Genomic DNA, 13341 nt, shown 5'->3' with positions numbered 1-13341 from the left:
GGGACCAAGGGTGGCATGGGAACTTGGCCCTGCAGTAACAATGGGCTTTGGTGCAACAGGGACAAGCCACCGCCTCCCTCTCTAGATCAGCTGGGGACAAGGGTAGGGGTTCACTGCCACAGTTACATTGGCTTTGCAGACATTCCAAACTCCTCCCAAGCTCAGTTTGATATTAGAGACAGGACCCTGCGCTGAAAACAGACTTTGGCAGGCCTCAAAGCCAGGCAACATTTGTGTACCTCCGATATGAAAATTAGAAAGGCAGACATGGAAAAGTCAATGAGTAGGATATGACAGGAGAGTAGAGGATGCAATCCCTCTAGAGCAGTGTTTCTCAAACAGCAGTGTTTCTCAAAAGTCGGAGTCCACTAGATGGGTTGCAAGCCAGTTTCAGATGGCTTTCATTCATTTCAATGTGCATGTTATTTTTTAATATATTAGACTTGCTTCTACATGGTAGGTGACTGCATTTGAGAAAATGTTACAGATGTGCACTTTTCACAGGTTACTATGTCTATGCTTTTAGCAATGATATTCAATGGGGCTAACTCCCAGATAAATGTGGATTGGATTGCAGCCTTTGGGATTTTTGGGGAATTTTCTTTTTAAACAACTGCTTGGGAGGGTTAAGAGGGCTCTTTAGTGGCGTCGCTTGCGGGGGGTGTGGGGCGGTCTGCCCCGGGTACCACCCTTGGGGGGGTGACACCACAAGTGCCCCAACATCGCTAACATTGTGGAGGTTACGGGTAACCCCATCATGCTATATATCGTTGGATGTGGAATTTCTAGCGGAATGCAATGCAAAAAACCAGATTGAAATATCTCCATCAAAAGGTGTGGCCAAAAAACCGGAAACCAAAAAATGCATGGAACCCTATGGAAAATGAAAATGAGCCATATTGCCTGTTTACTCGTGAGTAGGCGAACTTGCCACAGTTCATCGGAAAGGGCAGGCTGAGAGGAATCCAATGACACCAGAATGTTTCCTATGCAATGAAAGCAGCCCCCCAAAAACACCCAAGAAGGAAGTCCCTCCCTCCAAGCAGAAGAATGTATTGAGCCCTATGGAAAGCAAAGGTAAGCCACATGGTCACGTTTACTCGTGAGTAAGCAAATGTGCCTTGGCTCCTGGTCAAGTCAGGCAAATGGAAATGCAAGGCTAGCTGCATGGTCTCCATCTGATGAAAATGGAGCTTAACAAATGCTCCAGAAGGCAGCCCCCCCCCCCAAAGAATAAACCAGAGGCTTGAGCTGGTAAGGTAGGCACTGGGGAGGGCTGAAAATCTCACTGACCTATTTGTGGGGGGGTGTTATTGCAGGCAGCAACTCCCTCAAAAGAATAAATCAGAGGCTTGAGCTGGTAAAGTGGGCACTGGGGAGGGCTGAAAATAAGAACATAAGAACAGCCCCACTGGATCAGGCCATAGGCCCATCTAGTCCAGCTTCCTGTATCTCACAGTGGCCCACCAAATGCCCCAGGAAGCACACCAGATAACAAGAGACCTGCATCCTGGTGCCCTCCCTTGCATCTGGCATTCTGACATAGCCCATTTCTAAAATCAGGAGGTTGCACATACACATCATGGCTTGTAACCTGTAATGGATTTTTCCTCCAGAAATTTGTCCCATCCCCTTTTAAAGGCGTCCAGGCCAGATGCCGTCACCACATCCTATGCCAAGAAGTTCCACAGACCGACCACACGCTGAGTAAAGAAATATTTTCTTTTGTCTGTCCTAACTCTCCCAAAACTCAATTTTAGTGGATGTCCCCTGGTTCTGGTGCTAAGTGAGAGTGTAAAGAGCATCTCTCTATCCACTCTGTCCACCCCCTGCATAATTTTGTATGTCTCAATCATGTCCCCCCTCAGGCGCCTCTTTTCTAGGCTGAGCCATAGCCGTTCCTCAAAAGGAAGGTGCCCCAGCCCAGCAATCATCTTAGTTGCCCTCTTTTGCACCTTTTCCATTTCCACTATGTCTTTTTTGAGATTTGGTTACCAGAACTCACTGATCTCTGATTAATCTCACTGATTAATAAATAAAATTATAATAAAAATAAAATAAATCTCACTGATTTATTTGGGGGGGGGGTGTTATTGCAGGCAGCAAACCCCCCCCCCAAAAAAAGAATAAACCAGATGCTTGAGCTGGTAAGGTGGGCACTGGGGAGGCTGAAAATCTCATTGATTTTTTTTTGGGGGGTGGGAGTTATTGCAGGCAGGCTATAGAGAAAATTCACTTGTGAAACAGGGCTGGCTTCTCCTTATCTGTCTGTTTTTCTTTAATTTAATTATTTATAATTATTTTATTTTGCTTGATGATGTCACTTCCAGCCATGATATCACTTCTGGTGGGTACTGGACAGATTGTCATTCTAAAAAGTGGGTTCTAGTGTTAAAAGTTTGAGAACCACTGCCTTAACTCAAAACAGGCCAATGAGACACCCGGGGGGGGGGGGTGACACCCTAGTGACCAAAATTCTGGAAATTGTGGTTTTTAGGAATAATACCATCATGTTATATACCATTTGATGCAGAATTTCATCCATTGCTTATGGGGAAATATTCACTGCATTGATTTTTCTGGCCATTATTATTCATTCCATGTCATGACTATTACCATCTCTGTCTCACCTACCTCACAGGGTTGTTGTGAAGACAAAATAAGGGGAGGAACCATGTATACCATCCTGAGCTGCTTAGAGGAAGGGTGGTATAAAAACGTGAATTAATTAATATAATTAATAATTATTAATTAATTATGTCCTATGGGGTGACAAAAATTTATGGGCACCGGGTGTCCTACCTAGCTACGCCTCTGGGGTTCTTCTTTATTTTAAATAATTTTTTAAACTTATATTTATTGTAAACTTTTAATGAATTTGATTTTGACATATGGGGAATGTTAAAAATTTTCCGACTTGATGATGTCACTTCTGGGTTAATGACATCACTTCTGGTGGGTCCAGACAGACTGTCATTCTAAAAAGTGGGTCCCAGTGCTAAAATGTTTGAGAACCACTGCTCTGGAGCAATGTTTTTCAGTGTTTGTCCCCCACTGTATCACTCTGCATGGTCCATCTATTGGACATACCACCAGAAGTAATGGACAATGATATCACTGCCCAATACTTCCAGATTGGAGGCCAGACACAACACGACAAACACCAATAAGAGGCTCAGGAGGTCTTTTTCGAGAACCTGAAAAGAGTATGCTGGAGCTGTGCCCGCTGAGCTGAGCTTCCCACTGCTGCTTGTCCCGTCACTTTGCTGGCCCCACTGCATACCATTTGCTGGTATGACCTGCATACCATTGGAACTATCTCAAGTACCTCTTGTGGTACAAGTACCACAGGTTGAGAAACACTGCTCTAGAGTAGCCTGCTTGCCCTCAGTACCATCTGAGACAAGTTATTGCAACTGAGTTTGCTTTAGTTGGCTAAAGAGACTGAACTGCAAAACAGGATTTCCTCCAATTTGAATCTTGCCTCTGCCAAGAACTTCCTAGCTAGCTTTAGGTGAGCCATTTCTTCTCATCCTCAGCTTCCTAGTTATAATATGGGAATATGCCTTACATCATCTTGCAAGGATTATATCAAGATAAAACACATTATGCACTTGGCAAGACTGAGGAAACACTGGACCAAATGTTATCACCATTTTCTTAACAAGTTCCATTTATAACATTCCTTGTCATCCATAATACCCTATACACATAAACCTACTGAATTCCCTCTTTACTTCAGGAATCCGTTTGTAGTTTTCCAACTCAAGCACAGATATGTATTTTCCATACATGTCAGCCATTTCTGCTCTCTCTACTTCTTCTAAAAGCATTAGAGCGCAGATTTGAAAAAAGATATTTAAACCCAAATTTTGAATTAGTCAGTATCGATTCCTAAATTATATATTTTGTGCAAATAGTCAGTGGACAGTTATAATGCCTTGCTATTTATTTTAAACAACAAAGCAAAGGTTTTTTGTTTTTAAACAACCTTCATCAAAAAACAGGCTCTTGGTTAAATAACATTTTAAAGTTAACTACTCATTGACAAATAACTGAACTGTAATTTTGTTTTGAACTTTTGTTTTAAAAGTTTAAAAACATTTAAACACATGAAAATATATTTCTGCTACATTCCTCTGTCATACTAACATACAGAACAGTGTCTTTTCGTAAATTCCAGTAGATAAAGTATATGACAGATCAAATTATGTGAAAGATTACTATAAGCTCACTGAGAAAACAAAATATCCTACTGTTAGAAGCAAATTATCCAAGGGTCATCAATATAGTCAGAAGATAAATCATGTTCAATGGTACTGAAAGCTCTAACAGGACCAGCAGAGATACACTCCTCCTCGTCTAATCCTCAGTGAAGATCATCCAGCAGAACAAACAAAGCCATCTCTGTCCCAAAGCTTGATCTGAAGCTGGATTGTAAGGGGTCTGGATAATCAATCTCATATAGGATCCCCTGGAGCTGAGATGATGTTTGAGATTACAGACAATTCAAAACAGCTCCACTGGTTGGCTCCTTGCAGTTGCAATGGTGGGCAGAGAAAAATGCCTTATTTGTTGCCAACACCACCACAGAATAGGCCCTAAAATTAGTCTGACTGAACACAAGTTACAGCATATCACAAGTTTTTCTCCACCCTATGCATTGGCCAAGTTGTTTCATGGTCCGCAGCTTCTCAGTAAACCAAGAAGTCGCCTTGGATCTACAGCAAGGCCGAGGCTATTCAGGAGCAATCTGCTCCAAGACTCTAGCAGTCTCCCCATACCAGCCAGAGCATCAGGTAAATCACTAATGCGGGAAGCTGGGAAATTCCCCCCAAACCCTCAGGAAGCCATCCAGATCCATCAGCCTATGTGAGTGAACCATAAAATTTGGATCCCCATCTCTGCAGGGGCAGTCAATCATTGCCAGTCTAAAGCTCACCAGATAGTGATCTGTCCATGACAAATGAGTGATCAGTTTCTTCCACAGCCAGATCACCATCCCCATGCCCAAGCAGTGAACATCGTCTAATGTGTGTCCTGCCGCATGTGTCAGGGCTATGATCCAGAGACAAGCCCACAGTTGCCATGGCAACCATGAAGTCTGAGCTGCCACTATTGCGGTGGCCTCTGCACAAACATTAAAGTCCTCCAACACTAATAGGCCTGGAGACTCTGATGCCACTGGGAGATATGGAAGGTGCAGACATGGAAGGTTCCCATTGTGACAATGAAGGCAGGCTTGCAGTGATAAATGCCCTGCCTTCTTTGCATCTCCACACTTGGGCTACAATTCTGTGCATAGCAGAATGATTCACATCTCACTGGCAGCACATCATACAAGATTGAACTCCCTGGTTATTAGGCTCTGCCAGAAAACACAGCCATGCAGCAAAGGTGGTATACATTCATGTAGCATGCCCACTTTATCTCAGCAGAACATAATCAGAACAGCAGAACATGAGAAAAATGTTATCATGGCCCCAACTATGAGATATCAGGGTGGGGGTTCAAACCCAAGGCTCAAGGACCTACTCACTTTAGCAGAGTAATTCTGTATTCTAGGTCAAGCTTGAGTTTCTCTTTATGTTGCACAGGGACATAACAAGAAAGTGCAAGTATGCTGTCAACAACATCAGCAAAGCGCAGGCATGCATGAGACAGTAAGGGTGTTAAATACTATGCTTCAAGTTGCTTTTAAAAATCAAAACCATTATACCAGTTGTTCCTAAACCTTCTCTTTTCACGGTGCCCTAGCCTAGACCAACTGTAATTTTTCACATCATCCCTTGCTGTACTCCCCTTTAAATAGCCCACAGTGCCTTTAAACCATCTCACAGCGGCCCTTTGAGTTTGCTGCAGTGCTCTGGGTTCCCAAAGGGCACAGTTTGGGAACTGCAGCCTTATACAATATGACATCTACTTTACATATGAACATGGAACATTTGCATGTCTGAAACAGGTGCCGGTTTCCAGGCATACTTCGAAAAAAATTACCTAGCATGTTAAAATACTAGCATGTTAAAATACCCCTTCTTTGTTGCATTACTGTTGTATATACTCTTTCAGACATTATAATTATTATAATATGAAAGTCACATACATACCATCATCTGGGATGCATCCATGAACTGAAGGCCAAAGTAATCCGTTTCCACAAGGTCCAAATAATATACGATCTGGTCAAACAAATCCTGCCCTTTTGCATGCTTCTGCAGGAAAACCAACATCAAAAAGGAGACGTTATATGCATATATTTATATTATGCAAACCAAACATATAGCTTAGTTTTTATAGAGGACTAAGGCATATTTCTTTCTTAACATATGTTAAGCACATGTGTGTGCTGAGTCAAAACTCGCTTCTCTCAAAGCCTGCCTGACAGTAAGGAGAACAGAGGCATCAAGGAGCCCTCAACCCAATCTCAAGAACAAAAACAAACAAAACCCTATGTCAAAGAAAGAAAGAAAGAAAGAAAGAAAGAAAGAAAGAAAGAAAGAAAGAAAGAAAGAAAGAAAGAAAGAAAGAAAGAAAGAAAGAAAGAAAGAAAGAAAGAAAGAAAGAAAGAAAGAAAGCTTGGCAAATATTTGGTCTGACTGCTGTTGTGGAAAAGACTTTACAACTTTTATAACTCAAAATGTAGCAGAAGAAAGGCCCAAAAATTGGTTGAGATGAAGAATACATTTTGTCAGGATTCCAGGGCCCAGCCCAGGTTGCACCCCTGTTGTCAAGAGAAAAAAATCTTGATCAAACTTGAGAATATTTAAGGAAACTTATTTCTGTGTATTTATGAACCTACTATTGAGATGTTCTGAAATTTACTATAGCCAATCAGGAGCAGTATTAGAAAAGAACATTCTGGACAGCTGCTCCAGAAGAGGAGAGCGTGTGCTTGTGTAACAGTTAAATTAGGTCCTGTAGTCTGTGGTATAACATGCTCTCTTAAGAACTATCAGGCTTAATAACTTCCTTGTACATAGACCAGAGGGAAGAACAGAAGCACCAAAATAATCCAGGGACACTGATCCCAGGGATATAGGGAGCCGGTGAAGAAGGTTTACAAAAGTCAGGAGACGGGTACACAATCAGATTCATGGCTACTGAATTTTTTTCAAAGATCCTGATCTGTGGATCTGATCCCGATCAAGGTTCTCTCCAAAAATTTGTCTACCTTTCCTAATGGGATCAAAATAAATGGTCTTCTATTGTCCTGTAACAGCAGAATTTTGATCTCCATGCGGGCATATGACCTACTGCACTGGAATTGTGTTCAGCCTGCTGGCAACTTTCATTTGGATGAAATAATCCAGTGTCGTTACACCCCTGCAGACACAAAATAAAGTGTTGCCCACTAAATGAATTAAAGGTGACAAAAAACAGAAAGTTAACTTCTGGCAGGGTGCAGGAATAATACATTAAAAGCTTGCTTAACTGGCACGTCATTAAGTAGTAGACTCAGTTAACCAACATCTCTGCCCAGACACAGCTACTTAAAACATTGGTTAAGCCATCCTCTTGCTCACCTCTCAGCCAATGCACCCTGTGTAAAGGGTCTGTGCCATGGTCATAACACCATCTCAGGGTACTCAGCAATAACGTCACATGTCATCATCAGGTTTGGAAAACTTAACTAAGGGTTGGGAGGGGAGAACAGAACTTGAGCCAAGGAACAAACACTGAATACGCCAACTAGTTGGGCACCCAAGTTATACTACATGCTCAACTGACTTTTACAAGGTCACGTATATACATTTATGTTGATTCTGAGAAAGCTGTTGATTTCCCATTCAGGCATTTGAAACCCTACCAAGAAATTTGATCATCCCACTAACAAGGAAGGTTGGGTATGGCCTTGTTTAGCTGTTCACTTCCTGCCACCTCAGTCATCATCCTCTTGCCACTGTTGAGAAAATTCATGATAACCATCAATGGGGGTCACAACAACATAGAAGGGAGGTTGTTAAGGCACGAGGGAATGGGGCCCACTAGAACTGAAGCTGGCTCTGAGTTATGGTAACTGAAACTGAAGACCAAAAGCTTTGGGTACCTAAGTCTTAGCTAAGATAAATCAAGGGCAATGCTAATTGATTTTCTGAAGCAGCAAAAGAGGACACTGGAGTAACTCATGCTACTAGTGCCCATCTTTCCAGGTGTTGTCTAAGGGGAAACAATAAAAACATCTCAGGGTTAAGACTTATGAATTCTGAAATGGTTTACCATAGAGTCAAGCAGTAACCTTTGTATCCTGCTAACTGATTATTTGGAGTGTGTTACTTCTGAAACATGTGACAGTCATTTCCAAAGCAAACTTAAATTTTCAGAATAACTTGAGCACAGCATTCCAAATTCATTTCTTAAGGATAATTCAGCCTAACTGACCAACCTACAGCTAAGTTTTCAAAATATAAAGAAACTATCAAGCACTGTTAGTACCAATGCTAAGCCAGCATGCAAGCTTTTAATTGCTCACAAACATGCAGACATTGATCTTGGAAGCTAAGCAGGGTCAGGCCTGGTTAGTACTTGGATGGGAGGCTGCCTGGGAATACTGGGTGCTGTAGGCTTATACCATAGTCTTTCCAGACTGAAGGTTGCCAACCATGCAGACATTCTTTCAGCATACTATTTTGATGTTCAAAACCAAGGCAGAGATATTCTGGTTTGCACTGATTACTTCATGTTACTTTCTGTTAGCAGGTACTTCTTGCTGTTACAAGTTTTAACTAGCACAAGGTTGTTTTTTCCCCACGACACTGAACACAAGAAAACGTATACGTAATTTTTCTGAAAGACAAGGTGTGTATCTCAATACCTCTGCCAGAGTGTTATGAAGCTAAAGACTCAGCCTTCCTTTCTGAAAGGCTGTCCTGGTGTCAGCTGTGCAACCAGATCCACTTGCTTCACACATTTTTAATACATTGTTTACCATTGACTTGCAAAGTTCTCAAACTGTGCTTTTCCCAAGTACTTATTGGATCAAACTGATCTGATCTGCTGTCTAGAGTGGGAATGAATCTTCTAAGATCACAATATGAAACAGAAAAACTCAACAGATCAAATAGAAAAGGCCATGGTGGTGTAAATGAGAATGCTCCCCATTATTACAAGCTGATGACAAAGGGTTCAGTATAGTTATTTGGACATTTCTGATCCTGTTAGCATCACTCACACAACAAAGGATAGAGTTTCACAGCTGTGAAGATCACCACCAATCTGAGTTTCAGTAGTGGAAATCCCACAAAACAGGGAATAGTCCCCAGCCCAACAGTGCTTCCAAGCTGCACCCCTTCATTTCTTCAAATACAAATGAATGACTGCTTCCATTTCCTTGTAGTAATGAAAATAGGCATCCCCTCATATCTGCGGGGGATATGTTCCCCACCCCCCCACAGATACAGAAACCGCAGATAAAGGGAACTCTACAAAAAGCAGTTCAAAAATCAGTCTTTGCCGACTACAAAATGGAAGCAGGAAGCTCTCACAAGAAGCAAGGCAGAGGGCTGAAAAGAACGCAGCACTAAGCTCTTTGAACTCTATGATAATTATTGTGTTTTTAGCCATCTGCTTCGCTTTGTGTGAGAGCTTCCTGCTTCCATTTTGCAGTCAGCAAAGAGCCAGCAAGACCCAGGAACAGTGACAGGTGGGCTGCAGTCACAAGCAGATAAGTCATTTGCATGGTGGGGGGGATTTTTAAACCATGGATAATTGAAACAGTGAATACTGGATCTGTGCACTATATTACGGGGGATGCCTGTACTGCACTTGAGGAAAACACTGTGGCAAAAAAATCTGCCCTCCATCCTAGACATTGATGGTCTGATTTATAACTTACAGCTGCACTTCCCATGGAACACCTACAATATACAGGTCGTTCCTTCTCTCCCATACACATCTTGTCATGACGAGCATCAAATATTCTATAATTCAGAAAAGCCACAAGAGTTCATTGTTTTTCATACCAAATCAGTGTGATTAGAACAATCACATGCACTCAAGGACTACTGACTCACTATTTATGCTGGAATGGGACTCCTCAAGAAAACAGGCACACAACAGCACAAAGTAATTAGTGAATTGCCTCCTTTGTATTGCAATTGTCACTGGCCGAATTTCCAACATCAACATAATCCTTTCATGTGTTAATGCTTAACATTCCATCTGGCTAAAACTAAATATCACTAAGGTAATATCAGTTTAACCCAGTCATTAACTGTTATTTTATTGCCAAGTGGACATGGTTTAATCACCCTTGCCAGCAGGCCTAAAATTTGACACACTGTTCACACAGTTATAAAAGGAGTCTTGGGTGAAGTTATGCAATTTCTCAGCACTTGCTAAATCTTTCCCTTGTACCAGCAATTAAAAACAAATAGTGTGCAACAATGACGTAAGTCTCTGAGGAAATAAGCATACTGAAAAGACAAGTTCACCTCACCTTAAAATTCAAGTTACCAAATAGACAGTGAGAAAGTTAATGTAAGTGGTATTTGGTACATAACAGAAGGGGATGGAGGGGGGAGAAATGCTAATCCAGACTGTAACACAGCCCAAATTGAAACATGTCACAGCAAAGCACCTAGTATGAATAAGACTATGCTTCAAGCTAGATGCTTGGCAAAGAAAACATGAAACCAATTCACCGTGTGCCTGATCCTGAACAGTTCCACACATTTCACATGTGTTATCCTCATCTGGTCATATCCACTGGCTCTAAGTGACCATAATTACAAGATGCCAACCACCAAAAGAAGAACTTCAACATCTACGGTTTTGCTTCTCTGTCCCTCAATACAGCACAGGAATTTGAGTGAGGACATCACATTGATTTGAAGATCATCCAGTGTCTTGGGGACCAAGGCTTGAATCTCGCATCTGTCTCTTCTGCAAGAGGAAGAATTTCAACCCACTGCTGTGCTTACTTACCAGTGCCAGGGCCCATTGCAAGGCTCTTGCACATGGAGCAACTGTTCAAAATGGTGTGTCGCCTTTTGCAACAACCTGAAACGAACTTGCACTGCTGGAATATTAATTCTGGCAGCACAAGACTCCCAAAGGATTGTGCTGTAAGTACTACTATTGTTATAAACAAAAGCCCTAAGCATCTTCAAAATATGAGTTTCATATGAGAGACAAGTTCTCATACAACTCTTTACTGGTAAAAGCTGGAATAACCTATTTTCAGTAGGCCTAATTACACCCAACTGCTGAGGCAGAAGTCCCCAAGCTAACATACATCAGCAATCAGCCATGCAGCAGAACTAAAGGATCAGGAAAAATAGAAAGAGGCAGGAGTCAGAAGATATACTTCTTTTCTGGAGGTATTCTCTCTGGGCCAAAAATTAGTTATCTGGTAGGTTTTGAAAGCCAATGGAAATATTTCCACATATGATTAGGAGAATCATAAGGGCTGGAAATGTAGAACAGGTTAACTGGCAACACTTATGAGGTTAAAACTGCCTGATCCCAGAGCACAAGGAACAATTTAGACCAGGGATGGTGTCAACAGTCAGACAGGTTGGACACTGGCCAAGGATATATGTCCATCAAAGGGCTGACCCCTGGTCATTCACACCTTGGGCACCAACATAAGTGGGGAAAAGGCAGGAAAGAAATATATTATATCAATAATATATCAGGGATTGGGTGCCATACAGGGCCCAGTGCAGGCTTCCAGGGTCCCATATATCTGATGCTAGTACTGATTCAGACTATACTCTTGCATAGAGGCCAAGAAAGGTGAATAGGAACTGAATAGCTGAAAAGAACACAGAAACTCAGGCAGTTTTTTACAAGCAAGAAAGATAGTTTGGACATGACACTGCAGCATCAAGCAAGCCTCTTTTCTTCTTTTTACAAAATTCCTAGCACATTTTTCTGTCTTCACCACAAAGCCTGAGAGAACTACTGCCACACAGTTAATTCACAAAGTTGAACTAACGTAACAGGCATTTAAAGATACACCTCTTGCCGACAGACATTATTAAATTTATCACAAATATGTTCCCATTAAAGAGTTGTCCTCTGACCACAGAGACATGGCAAGAAAACAGCTCAAAATATAAATACAGTGGCTATTAAAAAAAAAGAAGAAAAGAGTATGGAGATGCAATCTATTAACAACAAATATAAAAGCCAACTATATATAGAGTTAGGAAGATATTTGGAAAATGCTCTTGGTACTTTCGACAAGAAGCACTTTAAATTTCTTCAGCAATAGAGACAGATTGTGTTATAAATTCTCAAAAATCTTGATTGTGATGTTATCTCATAACCAGAAGGTGTCCCTCTAATCATCAAATATTAGAGAGTTCAGGACAGAAGTAAGCATGCCACCCTTGATAAGCTGTATCTATTCCCCTTTCCGGATCCAATCCGGCAACATGGGCAAAAGTGAATTTATTGCCCCACTGCAGTTGCTTGAGATTTCCCTGGAGCAAGGGGATGAATGCCCCCTTCCCTCGGTGACCACTAGTACGCAAAATCCCCCCACAGGGTGCTGCACAAGAAGCACTAGTACCTCTGCTTTGGTGTGAGAGAACTTGGATAGGACTGGGCTATAAGCCTAAACTTTATAAGGGAAATCAAGGAAACCATAAACAACAGTGATTAGGAGTATTGGCAACCTTCAGTCTCGAAAGACTATGGTATCGCGCTCTGAAAGGTGGTTCTGGCACAGTGTCTAGTGTGGCTGAAAAGGCCAATCCGGGAGTGACAATCCCTTCCACACCGGGAGCAAGTGCAGTCTGTCCCTGGTCTGTCTCCCTGGCTATGGGCCTTCCTTCTTTGCCTCTTAGCCTCAGACTGTTGGCAAAGTGTCTCTTCAAACTGGGAAAGGCCATGCTGCATAGCCTGCCTCCAAGCGGGCCGCTCAGAGGCCAGGGTTTCCCACTTGTTGAGGTCCATCCCTAAGGCCTTCAGATCCCTCTTGCAGATGTCCTTGTATCGCAGCTGTGGTCTACCTGTAGGGCGCTTTCCTTGCACGAGTTCTCCATAGAGGAGATCCTTTGGGATCCGGCCATCATCCATTCTCACGACATGACCATTCTCACGACATGACCAAGCCAACGCAGGCGTCTCTGTTTCAGCAGTGAATACATGCTAGGGATTCCAGCACGTTCCAGGACTGTGTTGTTTGGAACTTTGTCCTGCCAGGTGATGCCGAGGATGCGTCGGAGGCATCACCCACGTCAGTAGCAGTATGCCAATCTAAAAGTCTTGTCAGCAAGACTGTCTTATATTTCAGCATATAAGACATTTCAGCATATAAGACAGCAAGACTGTCTTATATGTCAGCAACACTGTCTTATATTTTTTTGGCTCAAAAAAACACACTAAGTCTTA

The 13341-nt window shown here is 42.1% G+C and overlaps 1 protein-coding gene across 1 annotated transcript in view; it reads right to left on the bottom strand.

The window, feature by feature from the left end:
• The window catches only part of LOC136651492 (band 4.1-like protein 4B), a 72931-nt gene that overhangs the window by 36831 nt on the left and 22759 nt on the right, over positions 1–13341 (bottom strand). Inside the window, exon 2 of the mRNA XM_066627948.1 lies at positions 6108–6212. Coding sequence (XP_066484045.1) covers positions 6108–6212 — 105 coding nt within the window. The remainder of the gene's footprint in view (positions 1–6107; positions 6213–13341) is intronic.

Source organism: Tiliqua scincoides, chromosome 5, assembly GCF_035046505.1.
Source record: "Tiliqua scincoides isolate rTilSci1 chromosome 5, rTilSci1.hap2, whole genome shotgun sequence".
Classification (NCBI taxonomy): Eukaryota; Metazoa; Chordata; class Lepidosauria; order Squamata; family Scincidae; genus Tiliqua; species Tiliqua scincoides.
Note: the sequence above shows the minus strand (reverse complement) of the source record. Positions and strands in the feature narration are given on the sequence as shown.